We start from the raw sequence: 19805 nt of genomic DNA, 5'->3' as shown, positions 1-19805 counted from the left end.
ATTAAGGAAGGCAAACAGAATGTTGGTGTTTGTTTCAGTAGGAATGAAGGATAAATATATGCACATTTTTCTAAAATTATACGAGGTACTTGTTAGACCACAGCTGGAATACTGTGATGTTGTAGGTAAAATATTACCAAATACAATTCTGTAGTGAGTCGGACACAGCTTTATTAACAAAAGCTTTTGGGAGAAGCAGGGACCTCAAAGGGGCCTCACCAAAACTTCTTGGCTATTACAGACGATTTCAAAGGTTATATACATTTTCTGTCACGCGCCAACCTCCCCCTCAAGTCATGTACACAGTTCTTTAATCTGTTCCAGGTGTCTTGCAAAGCAGGTGATGATTAGTGCTGCTATTGTTTTTTCACACAGGATTTGTTGTTTCAGCGGATGTTTCATCCTGATTGTGTAAAGTTCGGTCTAAAGGTCCACTTCCTTATCAGAGTTGTTGTGGAATTTGTTGTGTTGTTAATCTCTTTACTTACTCCTTCAGTAAGTTAACCTCTTTACTTACTCCTTCAGTGAACATTTTTCATCCCAAGGAAAGATATACTGGTATTGCAGGCAGCCCAGAGAAGATTCACTAGGTTGTTCCTGGGTATGGAAGGATTTTATTTTGAGAAGAGGTTGAGTAGATTGGGCTTGCACTTATTGGAGTTTAGAAGAATGAAAGGTAACTTTCTTGAAACACACAAGATTCCTAGAGCTCGTGGCAAAGTAGATGCTGAGGGATTGTTTCCCTTTGTGGGTGAATCTAGAATCAGACGATTGTGAATTTGTGGAATTCTTTACCGCAGGGAGCTGTAGAGATTGTGTCATTAAATGTACTCAAGGCTCAAATAAACAAATATTTAATCAGTGAGGGAATTGATAGTTTTGGGGATAAGGTAGGAAAGTGAAGTTGTGAATTATCAGACCAGCCAAAATCAAATTGAAAGGCGGAGCAGAATTGATGGGCCGCATAGCTTACTTCTGCTCCTTTGTCTCATGGTCTGTTTCATAGGCCTAAACATAAATCTATGTAAGAATAGGGTGTTTTTTTTTTAATTCCAATAATGCTATGAACAGCTTGCAGATCTTCTCAACCTGGAATTTCCCTCCAATTTTGCGACTGGCTGTGAGGGTTTCTGAGGCCTGTGCATGACAACAACTTCCAGAGTTGCCTCAGCGACACACGTTCAGCTTGTGGAATGGACGAGGCTGCATCTCTGGTCCATTTGTTTGCTGGCATAGTGCTCACTCGCAGTGAGGATCCCTGCCTTGCCCTGCCCTTTTGCACTTTGCCCCCTCAGTTAGACTCACCAGGCTTACATTGTTTCAATTTTGCATTGCCGTTAGACCAGACACAAAGCCAGGAAGCATGTCATGGTTGTCAGCACTCCCCATTCAAGTTGAGGGACAGCCTTCAGTCAAGGGGCCCAGGCATACTAAATCAAGTGCAGTCTCTAATATCAGTCTAGGATCTTGGCACAGTAAGAGTCAGGATGGTCTCCATGGAGATGAGCTGGAATGTCGAGCAGCCTATCGCCTGTCATCATTCTTTCTGCTCTACTGTGGGCTGTTTTCTTCCTGGAATGAGAGAGAGAGAGAGAGAGAGAGACAGGTATTAGAGAGACAAATGTAGGTGGCACAACTGTTAGTTTTGGTGCAGGCAGAGAGGCGTCTTGAGGGAATATGTAGGCAGCACTGAGCGACACAGAGTTAGTAATGTCAGGGGTTGGGGTGGGTGGGTGAGAACGTGAATGAGTGGATATGCAGGCAAGATGGGGGAAGATTTTGCAGTGAGCGTGGTAGAGTATATGCCTTGGTGGGGGATATTACAGCAGCAGAAATAATGAGTGTGAGGTATTGGAGAGAAGACAGTGGCATTTATGCTCGCAGGGCGGAGAAGGTCCTTGATCTTCTTACTATACTGCTGTGCATTCTTCCAAACGGCTTAGACTGCACTGACACAGTTGGCAAGGGTTTGGCCGAGTGTCATGGCTTCCGTGTCCTGAGGGAAAAAGACGTCCCGGTTGTGCATCACCCCATCCAGTAGGAATTCCAGGCCCCTGCCCACAAAGACGGGGGGCTAATTTCCCCCTTGACCTGTCCGTCCTCCCTGGACTGACCTATCCCCTCCCTAACTCCCCACCTACACTCACCTTTACTGGCTTCATCCCCGCCCCTTCGACCTGTCTGTTTCCTCTCCACCTATCTTCTCCTCTATCCATCTTCTTTCCGCCTCCCCCTCTCTCCCTATTTCTTTCAGAACCCCCTTCCCCTCCCCCATTTCTGATGAAGGGTCTAGGCCCGAAACGTCAGCCCTTTTGCTCCTATGATGCTGCTTGGCCTGCTGTGTTCCTCCAGCTCTGCACCTTGTTGTCTTGGATTCTCCAGCATCTGCAGTTCCTACTATCTCTGGACTAATTTCCCGTTGCTTGGCATGTTCAGTGAGTTCGTCAGGAGCAGGGCAGGGCTCTTCTGGACTGATGAGGCTTGACCAGATGTATAAACGGTTTCTAAAGGTGGTGTTAGTGCCAGAGATATTGGCCAATTTCGGGATATCCAGTAAGCGGCGAGGTGTTTTGGGACAAGTACATGGTAAAGTGGAGCGAAAATTAGACTGGGGATGCCATAGTGGTGGGTAGGTGCGTTTGGTAACTTATGGCAAGAGGGCTCGCTCGACCTCACGATTTAAAATCCTCAAATAAACCCAATGCAACTTGCAAGTAGCAAAAGAAACGGTAAGATCCAGCTCATTACCATGATTTACATGAATCTCATTGTACCATATTTGCATCATATTCACAAAGGATGCACTTTAACAATTGACAATGCCTGTTTAAACTTCAACTTCAAAATCTTGTTTGAAGAAGCTATTTTCTTAGTCCTCTGAACATATCCACATTTTTCTGAACTACTGGAACTTCTTTGTCAAAACCATCTATTTTTCATGTCAAGACCAGAACAAGGAATAGAACATGTAATAATCTCAGATGTGAGTTCCCAAATGACATTCAGAAATAATTATAAGTGCACACAGAGCAGTATACACTTAACCATGAATTTTCCCAGATAGTAAAGCATTTTTGAAATCACCAGGACTAAAATTACCTTTCTCTTCCTGAAATAAACAAAGCAACTGGAGTTGAGGCAGATAGATCCTTTGGATTATTTCAAACAAATTTAATCAGAAATGTCTTTTGGGAATGCTTAAGTAAGATACAAAACTAATTGGGTTACATTGGATTTACAACACGGAAACAAGCTATTTGTTTCAAGCAGTCAAGGTTATATTTATGCACCATTGAATTTCCTCTGTTCATAATGTATATTCCTGAGTCTCTCAAATAAATGGTTGTCTGAAATCCCCTTAAATGCAAGTATACTATAGCATCTATCTATACTGTTTGACTCAACCACTCCTTCTGGTAACTGGTGCATATTTTTAGTTTTCTTTGGAAAGAGGTTTCTTTTGAATTCTTGATTTGGTTCCTTGGTGACTATTTTATATTGATGGCCGGTAGTTATGTCCTTCTTTATAAGTGGAAACATTCTGTCTTTATCCACTGTATCAAAGTCTTCCATAATTTTGAATACCTCCATTAAATTACCCCTCAGTCTGTTTCTTTGAAGGGGAAAGAGATCTATCCTGTCAATCCTATCCCACAAATGCATTTCTGATACCATCCTGGTAAATCTTCTCTGCATCACTCCTGTGCTACTTTATTCTTTTAAATGATGGTAATGAGAACTGCATGCAGAACACTTCATTGTGAACTAATCTAGGTTTCATACAGGTTTAACCTAACTTCCTTTCTTACCAATTCTAGCATTCTAGAAATAAAGCTCAGTGCTTAGTTTGTTTTCATTTGGCCTTGCTAAACTCAGACACAACATTTAAAGAGTTAACAAAATGTAAGTTTATTCATTACAAATCATGAGAAAAATTACTTTATTACTTTCTTTGATATTGAACATGACAAGGCACTTACTGATCATAAGTGACCAAAAAGTGAAAAAAGTTATAAAATACTTACGTGAATCAATTTCTGAAGAGCAGATAAGATGATGTTATCGTTGTTATTGAGTTGTTCCAGTACCTTTGGCAGTGGCATAGAATCACAGAGACATAGAGATGTACAGTACGGAAACAAACCCTTCAGTCCAACTCGCCTATACTGACCAGATATTCTCTATTTAATCTAGTCCCATTTACCAGCATTTGGCCCATATCCCTCTAAACCCTTCCTATTCATATACCCAACCAGATGTCTTTTAAATGTTGTTATTGTACCAGCCTCCACCACCTCCTTTGGCAGCTCATTCAATACATGCACCGCCCTCTGCATGAAAAGGTTGCCCCTTAGGTCCCTTTTAAATCTTTCCCCTCTTACCTTAAACCTATGCCCTATAGTTATGGACTCCCCTACCCTGGGAAAAGACCTTGTCTATTGACCCTATCCGTGCCCCTCATGATTTTATAAACCTCTATAAGGTCACTCCGGAGCCTCTGATGCTCCAGGGAAAATAGCTCAAGCCTATTCAGCCTCTTCCTATAGCTCAAATCCTCCAACCTGGCAACATCCTCGTAAATATTTTCTGATCCCTTTCAAGTTACAAACATCAGGCAGTTGAACAATTTTTGTGAGCTTCTTGGCTTTGTAGGCTCTTTGGTTCTGATTCTTTTTTTAAGTCACTTGCAGTACTTTGTGTGAGATAGGGTCTTTATTTACCTGCAGCACATTGATAACTAAGGGAGAGTTATTTGACCTCACTAGCAGGCCAGCATTCAAACTCAGTATGGAATACACAACAGCATTCAGTTCCACTAGCCTAGTGAAACTAGTGTTTTAACCTCTGCCTTTTTCTGTTTTCCTTTGTAAGAGTGCACAATGTGTCTGCGCTTCAGGGCATAATCCACATGAAGGTAACTTGATGTTGAGCAGGGGTTTGTCAACTCCCCTTTATCTTTGTCACTGGGGATCACAGTCCAGTTTGTTTGAAGTTTGTTGACACTTTAGGTACATTTCATCAGTCTCGTTCTATAGACAATCACTTAATTTACATTTGCCAGGTATTTCTGGCTGTATCGTCTGTCTTTTAAAAAACACATTTTGAATTTAATGGCTAAAAATGCCCATCATGTTTTGGTGTTCCAACCCATTGTCATAATAATTTTTTGCCCTCCTGCAGTTTATTAATGGCCTTCTGTAATTTCTTGCAGCCCACCAATTCAACTGGAGCTATTCAGAAATACATCAGTACAGAAAAGAAAACAACTGGATCAAATCAAGAAGATTTCACTGGGATAGAGAATTCAACCGAAACAAATCAGCCATTTGCCCTTAAACGATCTTCATACCACAGAAGTCGATTCAATAAATACAGAATCTTATATATTGTGAGTTCTACATTCAGACAACTTAAAATATCCTTTTAATGCTTATCCTTTAATGTACTCAACTTGGGTCTCCCTAGACTGTGTGGTATTCCTGAACATCTGAAATTTCCATAAGTTACGATGAGTTGATATTGTTAGTACGTATGCATGAATGTCACAGTTAAAGGCTCCATTCCCTCATTGGCTTCCTACTTGTGATCATGTTCCTTGGCTTGCTGTTGCCCAAAAACATCAGCACAATCAAAATCTCGTAGCAAGTGACTTTGAGACCATTTCCTCTGACTACCTGGACGTTGTTTTAGAGCCATAGAGCTGTACAGCATGGAAACCGACCCTTCGGTCTATCTCATTCATGCCGATTGGATATTCTAAATTAATCTAGTCCCATTTGCCAGCATTTGGCCCATATCCCTGTAAACCCTTCCTATTCATATACCCATCCGGCTGCCTTTTAAATGTTGTAATTGTACAAGCCTCCACCACTTCCTCTGGTAGCTCAATCCATACACACACCACCCTCTGTGTGAAAAAAGTTGCCCCTTAGGTCCGTTTTAAATCTTTTCCCTCTCACCTTAAACCCTATGCCCTCTTGTTTTGGACTCCCCTACCCTGGAGAAATGACCTTGATCATTCACCATATCCGTACCCCTCATGATTTTATAAACTTCTGTAAGGTCACCCCTTAACCCTCAAGGAAAAGTAGCCCCAGCCTTTTCAGCCTCTCCCTGTAGCTCAAATCCTCTGACCCTGGCAACTTCCTCGTAATCTTTTCTGATCCCTTTCAATTTTCACAACATCCTTCCTATAGCAGGGAGACCAGAATTGAACGAAGTATTCCAAAAGTGGCCTAACAAATGTCACGTTCAGCCGCAACACGACCTCCCAACTCCTATACTCATTGCACTGACCAATAAATTGCAGTTACTGCTCCTGTGCAATTTCGTTCTACACCACCTGGAAAATGATTTAGAACATAAATAGGAGCAAGACTAGACTATATGGCCCTGAGTCAGCTTCACCATTCAATACGATCATGGCTCATCATCATCCTTCACTTCAGTTTCCTGACTGCTCTTCATATCTGTTGATTACCTGAGAATCCAAACATCTGTCTCATCCTTAAATATATCCTTTAAAATAATGAATATACAACCCTTTAGAATAGAAAAGACTCATGACCCTTTGATTGAATGCAGTTTCCAAATCTTAGTCATAAATGATGGACCCTTTATCCTGAGATCTTGTTTCAGATCTTGCAGACAGAGTAAACAACCTCTTGTATTTGTGCTATTTTATATCCTAACAAAATCTTCTAAATTCTACAGAGTGAGGCTCGATTTACTCAGGTTCTCATCCTAGGACATTGCTTCACCTCAGTGAACTGAGCTAGTAAACCTTCACAGCATTATCTCTGATGCAAGTTTATTGTTCCTTAAGTATGGAGACCAAAGCTCTGCACAATTTTTCCAAGTGTGATCTTTCAAAACCCTGTATAGTTTTAGAAAAACTTCTTTATACTTATACTCCAGTCCTCTTGCAATAAAATCAAAATGTCATTTGCCTTCCTAGATGCTTACTGTAGCTGAATGTTAACTTTAAGTTCCACAAACAAACAAACTACACTCTGAGTGAAGAGATTTCTCTTCATCTCAGTCCCCAATAATCAGCCCTTCGCCTCAGACTCTGGACAGTCTTTGTTCTAGATTTCACCCACCTCAGGAAATCAACTTCTCCATGTCTATGAGTACACTCAAGTCCATCTGAACATTAACACTTGCAAGTTTTTACTTGTTACGACAGAACCTGAGTATTGCTGAAAAAAAAATGGACATGCTGTTAAATCTTTTCATCTTGTGCTCATTAGGACAGACATAAAATCTAAATCTAAAGGGAGTGCCAATTTACATTGTATGATGAAAGGAAGCAGCTTGTCTGGAAAGTGGACTTTGGTAAGACATTGCAATGAAGAATATACTAGGGAATAGTTGTTTCGGCTTTTGACTAATTGAAAATAACTTTTAGTAGCATTTTAGAAATACATGTATAATATATCCACTGTTCACCCCCATATCTACCCTACTAGTTAAATTTTAGAAAAATCTCTAATAAATTTGTCAAGCATGATTCATCTTTAGTAAGTTGACTTTGTCTGCTCATACTATGGTTTAAGGCTAACTTGCCATTATGTCACTGTTTTCTCCCTCCACCTCCTGTCTTGAATAACAGAGACATATTTGCTAACTTTCAATCTGTTGGGACCATCTAGAATGTGGAAAATGTTAGAAAATTATAATTGGTATATTTAAGGCTGAAAGAAATTCTCGATCAGTAGCGGAATCAAGGTTTATGGGGAACAAGCAGGAAAGTGGACCTGAGGAGTGTCGGATCAATGATGATTCTATTGAATTGTGGCCTACTCTTGCTCCTATTTCTTATGTTCTAATGGTATCCATTATCTCAGTCAATGAAAATCAAAGGGTAAAGATGAGGCAAGAGAGAAAGGTGTTAATATAGGAAATGATAAATAGACGTTTCAAGAAGGGATACTGAGTACAAATCTAAGTTTTTTTTTGTTCATGGCATGTGGGAGTCATTGGCTGGGCTAGCAGTTATTTCTAATCTCTTATTGCCCCTGGAACCAAGTGACTCACTACCATTTCAGGGAATAGTTACGAGTCAATTACATATCTGTGGATCTGGAGTTACAAGTTATAGGAAGAATATTAAGCTTGAGAGGATTGAGAAGAGATTTACCAGATTTTGCAGGGTATGGAATGTTTGAGTTATAAAGAAAGGCTGGATAGGCTGGGACTTTTTTTACTGGAGCATAGGAGGCTGAGAAGTGACCTTATAGAGGTTTATATAGTGGTTTAGATAGGGTTAGTGGTAAGTTTTTTTTCCTAGGATGGAGGATTTCAAGAGTAGGAGATACATTTTTAAGATGAGAGGAGGGAAGTACATGAAGAGGAAAGGTTTGGAGGGATGTGGGCCAGGACCAGGCAGGTGGGACTAGTTTAGTTTGGGATTATGTTCGGCATGGACTGGTTGGATCAAAGGGCCTGTTTCCATGCTATCTGACGCCATTTAGACCAGACCAGGTACTGAACACAGATTCCCCTTCCTGGACGACAGTAGTGAAGCTGATGGATTTATTTTTATGACAGTCGACAATGATTACAAGATTACCATTAGGCTAGCTTCTAATTCCATATTTTTACTGAATCCAGGGTTCTGGATTACTAGTATAGTGACATTACCACTGTGCCATGAGATCCCCATTAACAAATACACAGATAATACTGAAACAAAAAAAAGTAAATAAAGTAACAAAAATAATAAAAGGATTTAAAAATGCTCTGTATCCAAACGCACATGATTTTCAATACAAAACATGAACTGATAAGAGTAAATAGAAGCAAATAAATACAATCTGATGGTGATTATAGAGACATGATGGCACAATGACGTAGTGTGGGACCTAAATAATGAAGGGTATGTTACATTTAGGAAGAAAGGGAAGGTACGAAAGGGTGAAGAGGTTCTGTTAATTAGTGATGGTATTAGCAGAATAGAGAGAGAGAGAGACCACTTAAGTGCAGGAAACCGGGAAGCTGTTTGGGTAGTTAATAAAAAAAACAGGAAAGGCAAGAATTCACTTGTGGGAGTGGTGTACATGTCCTCTAACTGTAAGCATGTGCTAGAATAAGTTATAAAGGAAGAAATTATTGGATTAAAAAAAAACTAAATGCGGAAGAAACTCAGCAGAACTGGAAGCATCTGTGGTGAGAGAAACAAAGTGAATATTTTCAAGTTCAATATATTTGTCACACCTGCTGAGTTTCTCCAGCACTTTGTCTTTTTATTTCAAAACTACAGAATCCACTACACCTTGTTTTTATTTTAGTAAAAAAAAGGTACCTTGTTGGAAAGGCACAGTAATAATCATGAGGGAGTTTTGAAGAGATAATAAAATATTTTCAGGATACTTTCTTAGAACAGCAATTCTGGAGCCAATAAGATACAAGATTATACTAGACCAGGGGTATTATGCAATGAAATAAAATTAATTAATGATCTTCTAGTGAAGATGGCACTAGATAGGATTGCTCATAATATGATTGAATTTTGCATTCAGTTTGAGGGTGAGAAGACTGGTTCCAACATTAGTGCTTTAAACTTAAATAAAGTTAATGATGAGCAAAGCTTGTTAAAGTAAACTGGCAAATTGGGTGAAGGGATAGAGATTAAGGAGGGTATTTCAGAGTACTGAGGATAGATATATAGCTACAACAAAGAAAAGTTCAACCTGTGACCAGTGGTAAACTAGAAGTGCTATAGACAGTATCAAACTTAATGAAAAAGCTGCATCATTGTGGGTGGCATGTCCTAAGATTGGACAGACATAAAAATCTGGCAAAGGTTGGCTAAACGGCTAATAATGAGGGAAAAATTAGAGTTTGAAAGCAAGTTGACTAGTAATATAAAAATAAATGGTGAGATATTAAAAAAAGAGTGAACAAAGTGGCTGTTGGTACTATACAAAGTGAGTTGGGGGAATTAATAATGGAAAATAAGAAGATGGTAGATGAATTAACAGGTATGTGTATAATACTCCTGTACTGAAGATACAAGTAATGTCCCAGAAATAACCGTACATCAGGAAATGAAAGAGACGGAGAAATTCAGACATCACCGGGGAAGTGGTACTAAGCAAATTGTTGGAGCTATGGGCTGAGAAATCTCTGGGTCCTGATGGCCTTCTTTCTTAAATAAAGTAGCTGGTGACATTTAAGATGTATTAGTTTTAATTTTCCAAAACTCCTTAGATTGCAGGAACATTTCATTAGATTGGAAAACGGTGAATGTAATACTTCTTCAAAAAAGAAGGGAGACAGAAAGCAGGAACCTAGAGCGGTTTGGTTAACAGGGAAAATGTTAAAAGTTATTATTAAAGATGTCATAGCAGGGTACTTGGATAAGTGCGAGATAATCGCACAAGGTCAACTTGGTTTTGTGAAAGGGAAATCATGTTGAACCAATTTATTGGAATTCTTTGAGAATGTAATTTGCTGTGGGTAAATTGGGACAAGTGAATATGGTGTACTTAGATTCCAGATAAGGAGTCATAACAAAGGTTATTGCAGACAATATAAGCTCCTGATGTAGAGTGTGACAGATTAGCATTGGATAGTAGATTGAATAGTGAACAGGAAACCACATAGGCACAATTCCTTCCTGTGAGCTCAATATTGCAGAGTCCCAGGAAGAGTGTAAAAAGTGCAGGGAATAACTTAAAAAGAGAATTAGGAAAGTTATGAGAGAGCATTGACAGATAGAATAAAAGGAAACTCAAATGGGGTTTTAAAACTATAGAAAGAGCAAGAGAATAACCAGCGAAGCACCCAATTGGGACCATGAAGGTGCTGAATGAATACTTCATGTTGATCTTCACAAGAGAACAGAATGGCACGGGTATAGTTACTGCGGTGGAGGACAGTGAAATATTAGAAGAAATTAACACAGAGAGGAGGTACTAATCGGTTTAGCAACCTTAAAAGTGGATAAATCTGCAGGTCTGGATGAGATGTATCCCAGGCTGTTGAGCGAGGCAAAGGCAGAAAGACATCAGAGGTCCTTGCAGTAGTTTTCGAATCCTCTCTGGCTACAGATGGAGTGCTGGAGTACTGGAGGACAGGTAACACTTCTCTATTATTAAAAATGGATGATGGGATAGACCAGGAAAGCATTGGCCATTCAGTCTAACCTCAGTGATAGTGAAGTTATTAGAAATAATTTCAAGGGACAGAATATATCTGGATTAGAGAGACACTGGTTAATTGTAGATTAGGTAAGAGGTGGTCATATTTGAAAAATGTAATCAAATGTTTTGAGGAGTGATGATGAGGGTAATGCATTTTATGTGGTGAGCAGAGACTTTAGCAAGGCTTTTCATAATGTTCCTCATGTTAGAATGATCAAAAAAGGCCATGGGATCTAAAGCAAAATGACATTTTGGATCCAAGTTTGGCTAAAAGGCAGCACTTGGTGATGGTAGATGGATATTGTTGCAATTAGATGTTTATTTCCAATGGGATTCCACATTCGAGCTGGAAAAGTGTGAGGTGATGCATTTGGGGTAGCTAGCAAGAAAAGAGATTTCACTATGAATGGCAGGATCTTGGAAAGTTCTGAGGGGCCTTGGTGTGCATATCCACAGATTCCTGAAGGTGGTCAAGGCATTTGGAATCCTTGCCTTCATTAGCAGAGGGATAGAGTACAAGAGCAGGAACTTTATGCTGGAACTAAATAAAACACTGGTTGGGCCTCAACTGGAATACTTTATGCAGTTCTGGTCCCTACCTCATAGGAGGGATGTGATTTTACGAGAGAGGGGACAGAGGAGTTTTACCATGATGCTGCCTGGGTTGAAGGGTCTGCCTTGGGTGGAGATGTGCTGGGGTTGGTGTCTTTAGAGCAGTGAAGCTTGAGAAAGGACCTAGATAGAGTGGATAGGAAGGCAGCTATTCCTTGAGAAGAGTAGTCAGTAACCAAGGGGCAAAGATTGAAGGTAAGAAGAGAGTTGAGGATAAACGTTTTCATGTGGGAGGGTTGTAGGGATCTGGAACTGAAGGCAGAAAGTGGAGTTGAGGATTATCAGATCAGCTATGATCTCAATGGATGGTAGAGCAGACTCAATGGGCTGTATGGCCTATTTCTGCTCCTCTGTCTTATGATAAAATCTGAAACTTTTGTAACACTTAAAGTGGTATTTAGATATTCATTTGTGCTGTCATATCCTGTAGGGCTATTGACCAAGAGCTGGAAATTGGATTAATGTAGTCTGATCTTTGTTGGCTGGTATAGACATGATGGCCAAAAGAACTCCTTCTGTGATGTCAACATCTGAGTCTAAAACAAACTATCCAGAGACAATCCTGAGAGGCTAATGGAGATGAGCTATGACCCTTGCATTGTACATATTATGTAGCTTGATGTAAACTGAAACACTATATAGTTTTGAGAGCTGGCCCACTTACTGTAACGTAGCGGCTATTATGATGTAAGATCAGATGATGTCCAGGATTCTCGATGATGTTTCTACTTGGAAGTCTGGAGTAAACTTTCTACTTAAAAGTCTTATACTCAGCGAGACAATAATGTTCAGTAATAGTAATGTTGACTGACAAGCAGATCTCCTCCAATCTCAATCAAATCACTGCAGAATGTAACTAAACAACAATCACAGATGATAATACATTGAATGCATGTCCTCGGTGAAAGTGACAGCTTTTTCTGTATCCACTGTTCGAAGCCAAAGTTTCCTCTAGCCGACCCTTTGCAGTATTTTATTTTGCTTTTCACCTGTCAAAGTCACTGTCAGGCTGTTCAATGAGATCCCCTACTTTCCAGGTCAGCCTTTGCACCACTTGGAATGTTTTATTACATTAAAAAAACTAGATAAGTTTTATGTTGCAGAGGATATAAGATATTGAAATAGTTCTCACGGTCTGATCACCTTGGCTGCAGCATTCAGTGAAGTCATAGCTGGAAATGAAACAGGAGCTGCACTTTTCTGCCCTCGCCCCACATTGTGCAATGTTCTTGCAGACTACAAATCTGATGACCTCAGCTTCAAATATACTGATTGAGCACCCACACTTCACTGTGGCAGAGAATTCTAAAGATTCACAGTCCCTTGAGTAGACACATTTATTCTCTGCCTAGTCCTTTATTGACCTTTAGTTCTGGACTCTATAAGCTGGGGAAAAGAGATATTCAGCATCTGTCCTGATAAGCCACCAAAAATTCTGTATGTTTTAACAAGATCACTGTTCGTTCTTGTAAACTCCAGGGAATGTGGAGGAGGGAAGAAATACAAAATAATTACATCCTGGTTAGTCTCGTTCTTGACTATTGAATTGTTTGTAGCTATTGCAGCTGAGGAAACATGTCTCTTGTTGTGGGGTGCAGTGCAAAATGGGGAAAAATGATCTTGGGCATCACAGATTTCAATTATGGGATAGCTTACATAAACTTGTTATGTGCATGTAAAATGGATAGATGTTCTTTTTGAGGCATTTAAAATGTTAAACAAAGTTTATTTCTGCTAACTTAGATCAGGAGGGCATAACCTTAAACAGAAGGGCTAAGTTTTTTCAAAAGTAACTTCAGAAGTACTTTTGGTCTCAAAAGATAACAACATTCTGGAACTTCAATCTGCCAGCCCTTTCCAACACGCCGTGGATGCATTCTCAAATTAAGTTTAAGATAGAAATTAACAGGTAAAGGTTGGCAGGAATATATATGTTAAGGTACGCACCAGTCTTGACTGAATTGAGAATTGGAACAGGCTTGAAGGACTGAATAGTCTGCAGTATTTAACTTTTGGAGTGTTTCATGTGACTGAGTGAGTGAATGTGAGAGAAACATAACAAGAAGAAGAAGGACCATTCCTTCCCTAATTCCTCAGTAACTTCCTCAATCACCCATAACATGTCCTTCCTTACCCAGGGCAAACACAGAGATAAATCTACACTTTTACATTCTCTTTCTTTTCATTGTCCCTGGCCCCAATTCCTCCTTCAAGTATAATCTGGTTTAGACCTTCTCGTGTCAAATTGATAAACTGAGTATTTATTTCACCCAGCACTACATTGAGAAGATTGAACAGATAATGGATGACTGCTTTGTGGAACAGTGTTGTGCATTCAGTCTACAAGCATGATGCTAAGATTCTAAAGACCTGCCATTTGAATTCTTCACCTTGCTCCTAATTTGTCCTTTATGTTCTCCACACCTTTCCTTGATCCAGTTAACTGCAATACAAGCTTGAGGAACAATGTTTTATTTCCTGATTCAGCAATTTACAGCCTTTTAGACTCAGAAAATTCAACAATTTCAGGCTGTGTCCTCTTCTCCCATTTTGCTTCCTTTTACTTTTTTTTTGGATTTGCGATCATTCGATGATCTTGATTTGCTTTCAGATAACAGCTTTTCGTTGTTTTGCTGTTTGCACCTCTTACAGCCACATCTTTGTTTATTTGTCCCAATATCACTTCCTTTCGCTTTGTACTATCAATGTTTTATCATTTAATCTCTCTGCTCTTCCCCGTAGCAGACATTTTGTTCCTTTTCTCCTTCTTCTTTTTCACTCACTTAAACCTATTACAACTAATTACAAAGCTAAAATATTTGCCAGTTCTGATTAAAGACAATCAGCCTGAAACAATGGGCCAGATTTTTGTGAAGGAGATGAGTATTAGGAGTCTGGAAAATGTCCAATTTTGCAGATTTATTTGTGTTATTAAGACTCCCAGATTTTTGTTCTCGATAAGCAGGGACAGGATGGACTTGGTGCCAACTGGGCTGGCCCAAGGCAACAATCGAGACACACAAGCAGTTTGGAAAACTTGTCTCTATTTACTGGGACTTTGACACAATTGTAAAGAAGAATACTAGCCCTTCAAACCCACACATCCTCATTATCTCACCCACCCTTCCATGCCTCTTCATATTCCCCGTGCCTCTTCTATGCCACTCATGAATCTTGCATTCTGACTATTCCAGTACCAATAATGTACCAAATCAATGAGCCATTGGCAGGTATGGAAGTCTTTGAAATTATTCTGAAACTGATACAATAAACAGAGCTTTGAAAAAATCCTTTGCTTTCAGTAAGGTCTTTGACAAGGTTGACATTAAAAACTGATAAAGAAGGTAAAGCTCATGAGATCCAGGGTAACTAGACAAAATGGATCCAAAATTAGGTTAGTAACAGGAGACAGAGAGTGGTGGTGGAAGGCTGTTTGGATGACTGGAGCCTGGTGTGCAGTAGTGTATCACAGTGATCATTGCTGGATCCCTATTGTTTGTGATAATCATAAGTTATGAGGATAAGAATGTGCGAGGGATGGTAGGTAAGTTTTTGGATGATACAAAGATTGGCTAGGTCATTGACAATGAGAAGGAAGTTGTTAAGTTAGAGGAAAATATAAACGGATTGGCAAATGAGTGGCAGATGGAATTTAACCGCGATGAGCGAGGTGATGCACTTTGGAAGAAGGAAGAAGACAAGGGAGTACTCAATGAATAGCAGCACACTGGGAAGCTCAGTGGAACACAGGGATCCTGGGGTGCTTGTGGACAAGTCCCTCATGGTTGTAAAACAGGTTAATAGGGTACTTGAAGAAGGCATGTAGGATGCATACCTTTATCAGATTATAAGAGCAGAGAGATCATGTTGGAGCTGTACAGGACTTTGGTTAGGCCACAGCTGGAGTACTGTGTGCAGTTCTGCTATAGGAAGGATGTGATTACTCTGCAGTGGGTGCAGAGGAGATTTACCAGTTTGTTGCCTGGCTGGAACATTTCAGCTATGAGGAGAGGCTGGAGGAGCTCAGTTTGTTTTCTTTGGAGCAGAGAAAGTTGAGGGGGGACCTGATTGACATATATAAAATAATGACAGACAGGATGAATAGAAAGCAGCTGTTCCCCTGAGTTGTGCGGGGGGTGTGGGGGGGGGGGTGTCAATAGCAAAGGATCATAATTCTAAAGTGAAAGGCAGAAGGTTTTGAGGGGATTTGAGGAAAATCCTTTTCACTGAGAGGGTGGTGGGTGTCAGGAATGCACTGCCTGGGAGGGTAGTTGAGGTGGAAAACCCCACAATCTTTATGAAATACTTGTATGAGCACTTGAAGTGTCATAACATTCAAGGCTATGGGCCTAGTGCAGTGAAATGGAGCTAGTGTAAATAATAGTATATTTTTGGTAGTACGGACTTGATGGGGCGAAATATCTCTTTTGTAATTATGATTCTATGACCAAAACATCTCCTAAAAGCTAAAAATGTCAACCAACAAATGTCAATATCAGAAGCTTTTATTTACTTCAGTCCTTTTATTCTTTTTATAACTAAATGCACAGGCAGTCAAAAACCCTTCAAAGACGAAGCAGGTTATTAGAAGGTATCAAACAAAGCTTACACTCCTCTCTGCAACTATATCAACTCCTTGTGGATGTCCAAATGCATTCACATAGGAAGATGAAAGCAAGAAAAAGCCATTCTTCTCATCGAGTCAGTTTTGCCATTTAGTACAATAATGGATGATCATCTACTCAATGCCTTTTCCCACATTATCACCATATTCCTTTATACCACTGGTATTGCTATGATCCAAGCTGATGTTATTACTGAACATGTCAGATCCCAGACTAATATCTGGCTTGAGAGGTCGTATTTTCTGTTTATTTTTTGTCTTACTAAGGTGGTCTTTCAATGAATCACAAGCACCTTGTGTATTTGCTTTAACAGTAAAACACAAATTTATTACAGAAAAGAAATGAAGAAAACAAAATAGAATAAACCAAAGTATTTGCATGTAACGCAAGTTTAAAGGTTTAAAAATGTGGTGAAATACAATATCATTAATCCAAATAGCACACTCTTACAGCACTCAAACACCAGAGAGAATTCCCTTCTTTCTCACATCTACTGGGCTTCACTTAACAGATATTTCAACTCCAGGATTGTTGCGAATCTGATAGCCTCTTCCCTGAGTCTCATTATGAATGTCTGGCTAAGCTCCAAGCATGAATCATGCAGTTGGCACTCAACAAGCAATGGTCAGACAGCTGTGGAAAGGATCAAAAGCATTGTTTAATTTATAACTCTGTTATCTTGCAACAACCTACTTTTTGTTGAAAAATGTTTTAAAATTGCACAATTGTGTTGCGAAATTAATGTAAGGTTAATAAATCTAAAGTGGATACAAGCTTCTAGAATCTAGAAGGAGGAGCTATAGCTTTAGAATAAGAGGTAACAGATTTAAAACTGAGATGTGGAGAAATTACTTCTCTCAAATGGTCATGAATCTGTGGAATTCACTAACCCAGAGTGTGGTGGATGCTGGGACGTTGAGTAAGTTTAAGGAGGAGATAAAAAGACTTTAATTACTAATGGGTTCAATGGTTATGCAGACTGGGCAGGAAAGTAGAGTTGAGGCTGAGATGAGATCAGCTGTGACTATATTAAATGGCAAAGCAGTCTCAAGGGGCTAAATTGCCTACCCCTGCTCTGACTTCTTATTACCTCTTATGTTCTGAAATTGATAATATGAATGTCTGTGATTAATTGACAGCATTCATGAAAAGGTAGGAGAGTCAGTTTATTTAGAGAGGAATATTGAATTGTTGTGTCTTTTTACTGATGACTTGAAATTGGATTTGCCATGTGGTTCATGACTTCCAAGAATCCATTAATTACTTATAACAGTGGAATGGAACTGATTCCCAAAAATCTGAAAAGAGGGCTTGAACCTCCCATATCTGCATTTGGAGCCAGCAAGACAAGGAAAGTGACATGAGGCTACTTAGGCCCTTATCCAGAGCTGGAGCAAATTGCTGGAAAATGGAATAGGGCTGGCACAGTGGCTCACTGGTTAGCACTGCTTCCTTACAGTGCCATAGACCGGGTTCAATTCCTTGGGTGAATGTCTGCATGTAGTTTGCATATTTTCCCTGTGTCTGGGTGGGTTTTCTCTGGGTGCTCCAGTTTCCTCCCACAGTCCAGAGATGTGCAGGTTAGGTGGATTGGCCATGGTGAAATTGTCCGTAGTGTCCAGGGATGTGTAGGCTAGGTGGGTTAGCCATGGTAAATGTGGGATTACAGGACTAGGAGGGGAGTGCCAGGTCTGGGTGGAATGCTGTTCAGAGGGTTGGTGTGGACTTGATGGGCCAAATGTCTCTTTTCGCACCGTAGGGATTCTATGATTCTATGGAATGAGAGTAGGATTCCCAGAACGTGGCCTCATCTGTTCGCTTTTCAAGTCAGCCTGATTCAGCAAAATTCAAAGCTATCAGTTGTTTCTCTTTGCACAATTGCTGTTTAATTTGAGTACTCCAGATTTTTTTTGTTTCCTTTCTTTCAAGTAATAGGTTCTTAGAATGCTATTTTCAAAAAATGAAATTCTAAAATTGAAGAGACATCCCTTTTGAGGGTTTTCTTTTTTCTATTATTTAGCTTCCTGCTCTGAACCCATTACATTAATGTGTCACATGCTTGCACACAAGGTACCCCTCAACCCTTGTTTCTTAGCCCCTGGCCACATCTTTCCATGACTCTGACCGTAAGAAATCCTACCTACCTAGAAACACTACTTACCCTTTTCAGTGTTTCTGGACTCTGGGTATTGCCGTTCCCAAAGTAGCTGCAGCCTCCGTTGACACTGTGTTATGTCGGTCACAGTGCTGTTGGCCTCTGATCGCCTGGTAGCTATGGTGGATGGGAATTTTGCCCTTAGGGTTTTGATTTCAGAGGAAGGCCCACTGGTGGTCTTGCAGCTGCCTGTTTGGAGGAAGATCCGGTGAGAATTTCTGGGGAGAGACAGTGTGAATGTCTTATCAGCACTACAGTCAACAGGCAAGACCCTCACTGCCACCACTTGAAGATCCCATCTTCATTGTGCACCAACCCAAAATTTACAATTTTAAAATTAACGTTCATCGAAGAATCAATCATTATCAATCAAATAATTAATATATGGAATAATTACCTCAGAAATTTGATTTCTGTGAGCTTTGATCTAGTAAATTATGCTTTGTTTTCTTCTGGATGATTTTACAGAAGCAGATGACTCTGACTTATCATCATGAAGGGTTCTTCTGGAGATGCTGGTTCACTGACGAATGGACAGAAGAAACAATTTTAAAATTTGTCTTTGGTGAGTGAGAACTTGTTTCTTGATGTTATGATACTCTTCTTTCAGTTGTTAATGTACCATGTTAGATTTTCTATTTCTGCTTGTGTTACCTCAGCTTGCCTGTTACATCTGATAATGGCTTTTCATTGTTCTGTTAGTTTTCTTTCCAGCACATAGCATCTGAAGTGCTGGGCACATCACGCAGGCTGATATCTCAAGCAAGAGCAAGTGACAAGCTGTTATGTACCCTTATAATGTTGCCATAATTTTGCTATTGGTCCATGGCTATATGCATGGGTATTGTTTGGGTCCAGTTGTGTCCAGGGTGCAAATTGAATGAAATCAACCTGCCAGATGGTAGTTCTGGGTGTAATCTGGGTTCTCGGGAATTCTTCCCATTTATGACGACCAGGTAAAGTCTAGTGGGGCTGAGGGTGTATCTTCGGTCTGTTACTTCTTCTATACCAAAGGGGCTTGACTGGGAAGTAACATTATTGACTACAGTGACAATTCTGCACAATGTACCCACTGAAGCCTGAGTAGGTCTGTTTCTGTGGAACTTTGGAAGATGGTCCAAGATTGCAACTGATCTTGAAGGGAAAGAATTACTATCTTTAATTAGTCTTTTATAGAACATAGAACATAGAACATAGAACATTACAGCGCAGTACAGGCCCTTCGGCCCTCGATGTTGCGCCGACCTGTGAAACCAATCTGAA

The 19805-nt window shown here is 39.9% G+C and overlaps 1 protein-coding gene across 1 annotated transcript in view; it reads left to right on the top strand.

Annotated features, from left to right (window-relative positions):
• The window catches only part of LOC109916108 (transmembrane protein 182-like), a 73852-nt gene that overhangs the window by 11629 nt on the left and 42418 nt on the right, over window positions 1-19805 (top strand). The window contains exons 2-3 of the mRNA XM_020515819.2: window positions 5213-5389; window positions 19011-19107. Of these exons, the coding sequence (XP_020371408.2) occupies window positions 5213-5389; window positions 19011-19107 (274 nt within the window). The remainder of the gene's footprint in view (window positions 1-5212; window positions 5390-19010; window positions 19108-19805) is intronic.

Source organism: Rhincodon typus, chromosome 6 (genome assembly GCF_021869965.1).
Source record: "Rhincodon typus isolate 14 chromosome 6, sRhiTyp1.1, whole genome shotgun sequence".
Classification (NCBI taxonomy): Eukaryota; Metazoa; Chordata; class Chondrichthyes; order Orectolobiformes; family Rhincodontidae; genus Rhincodon; species Rhincodon typus.
Note: the sequence above shows the minus strand (reverse complement) of the source record. Positions and strands in the feature narration are given on the sequence as shown.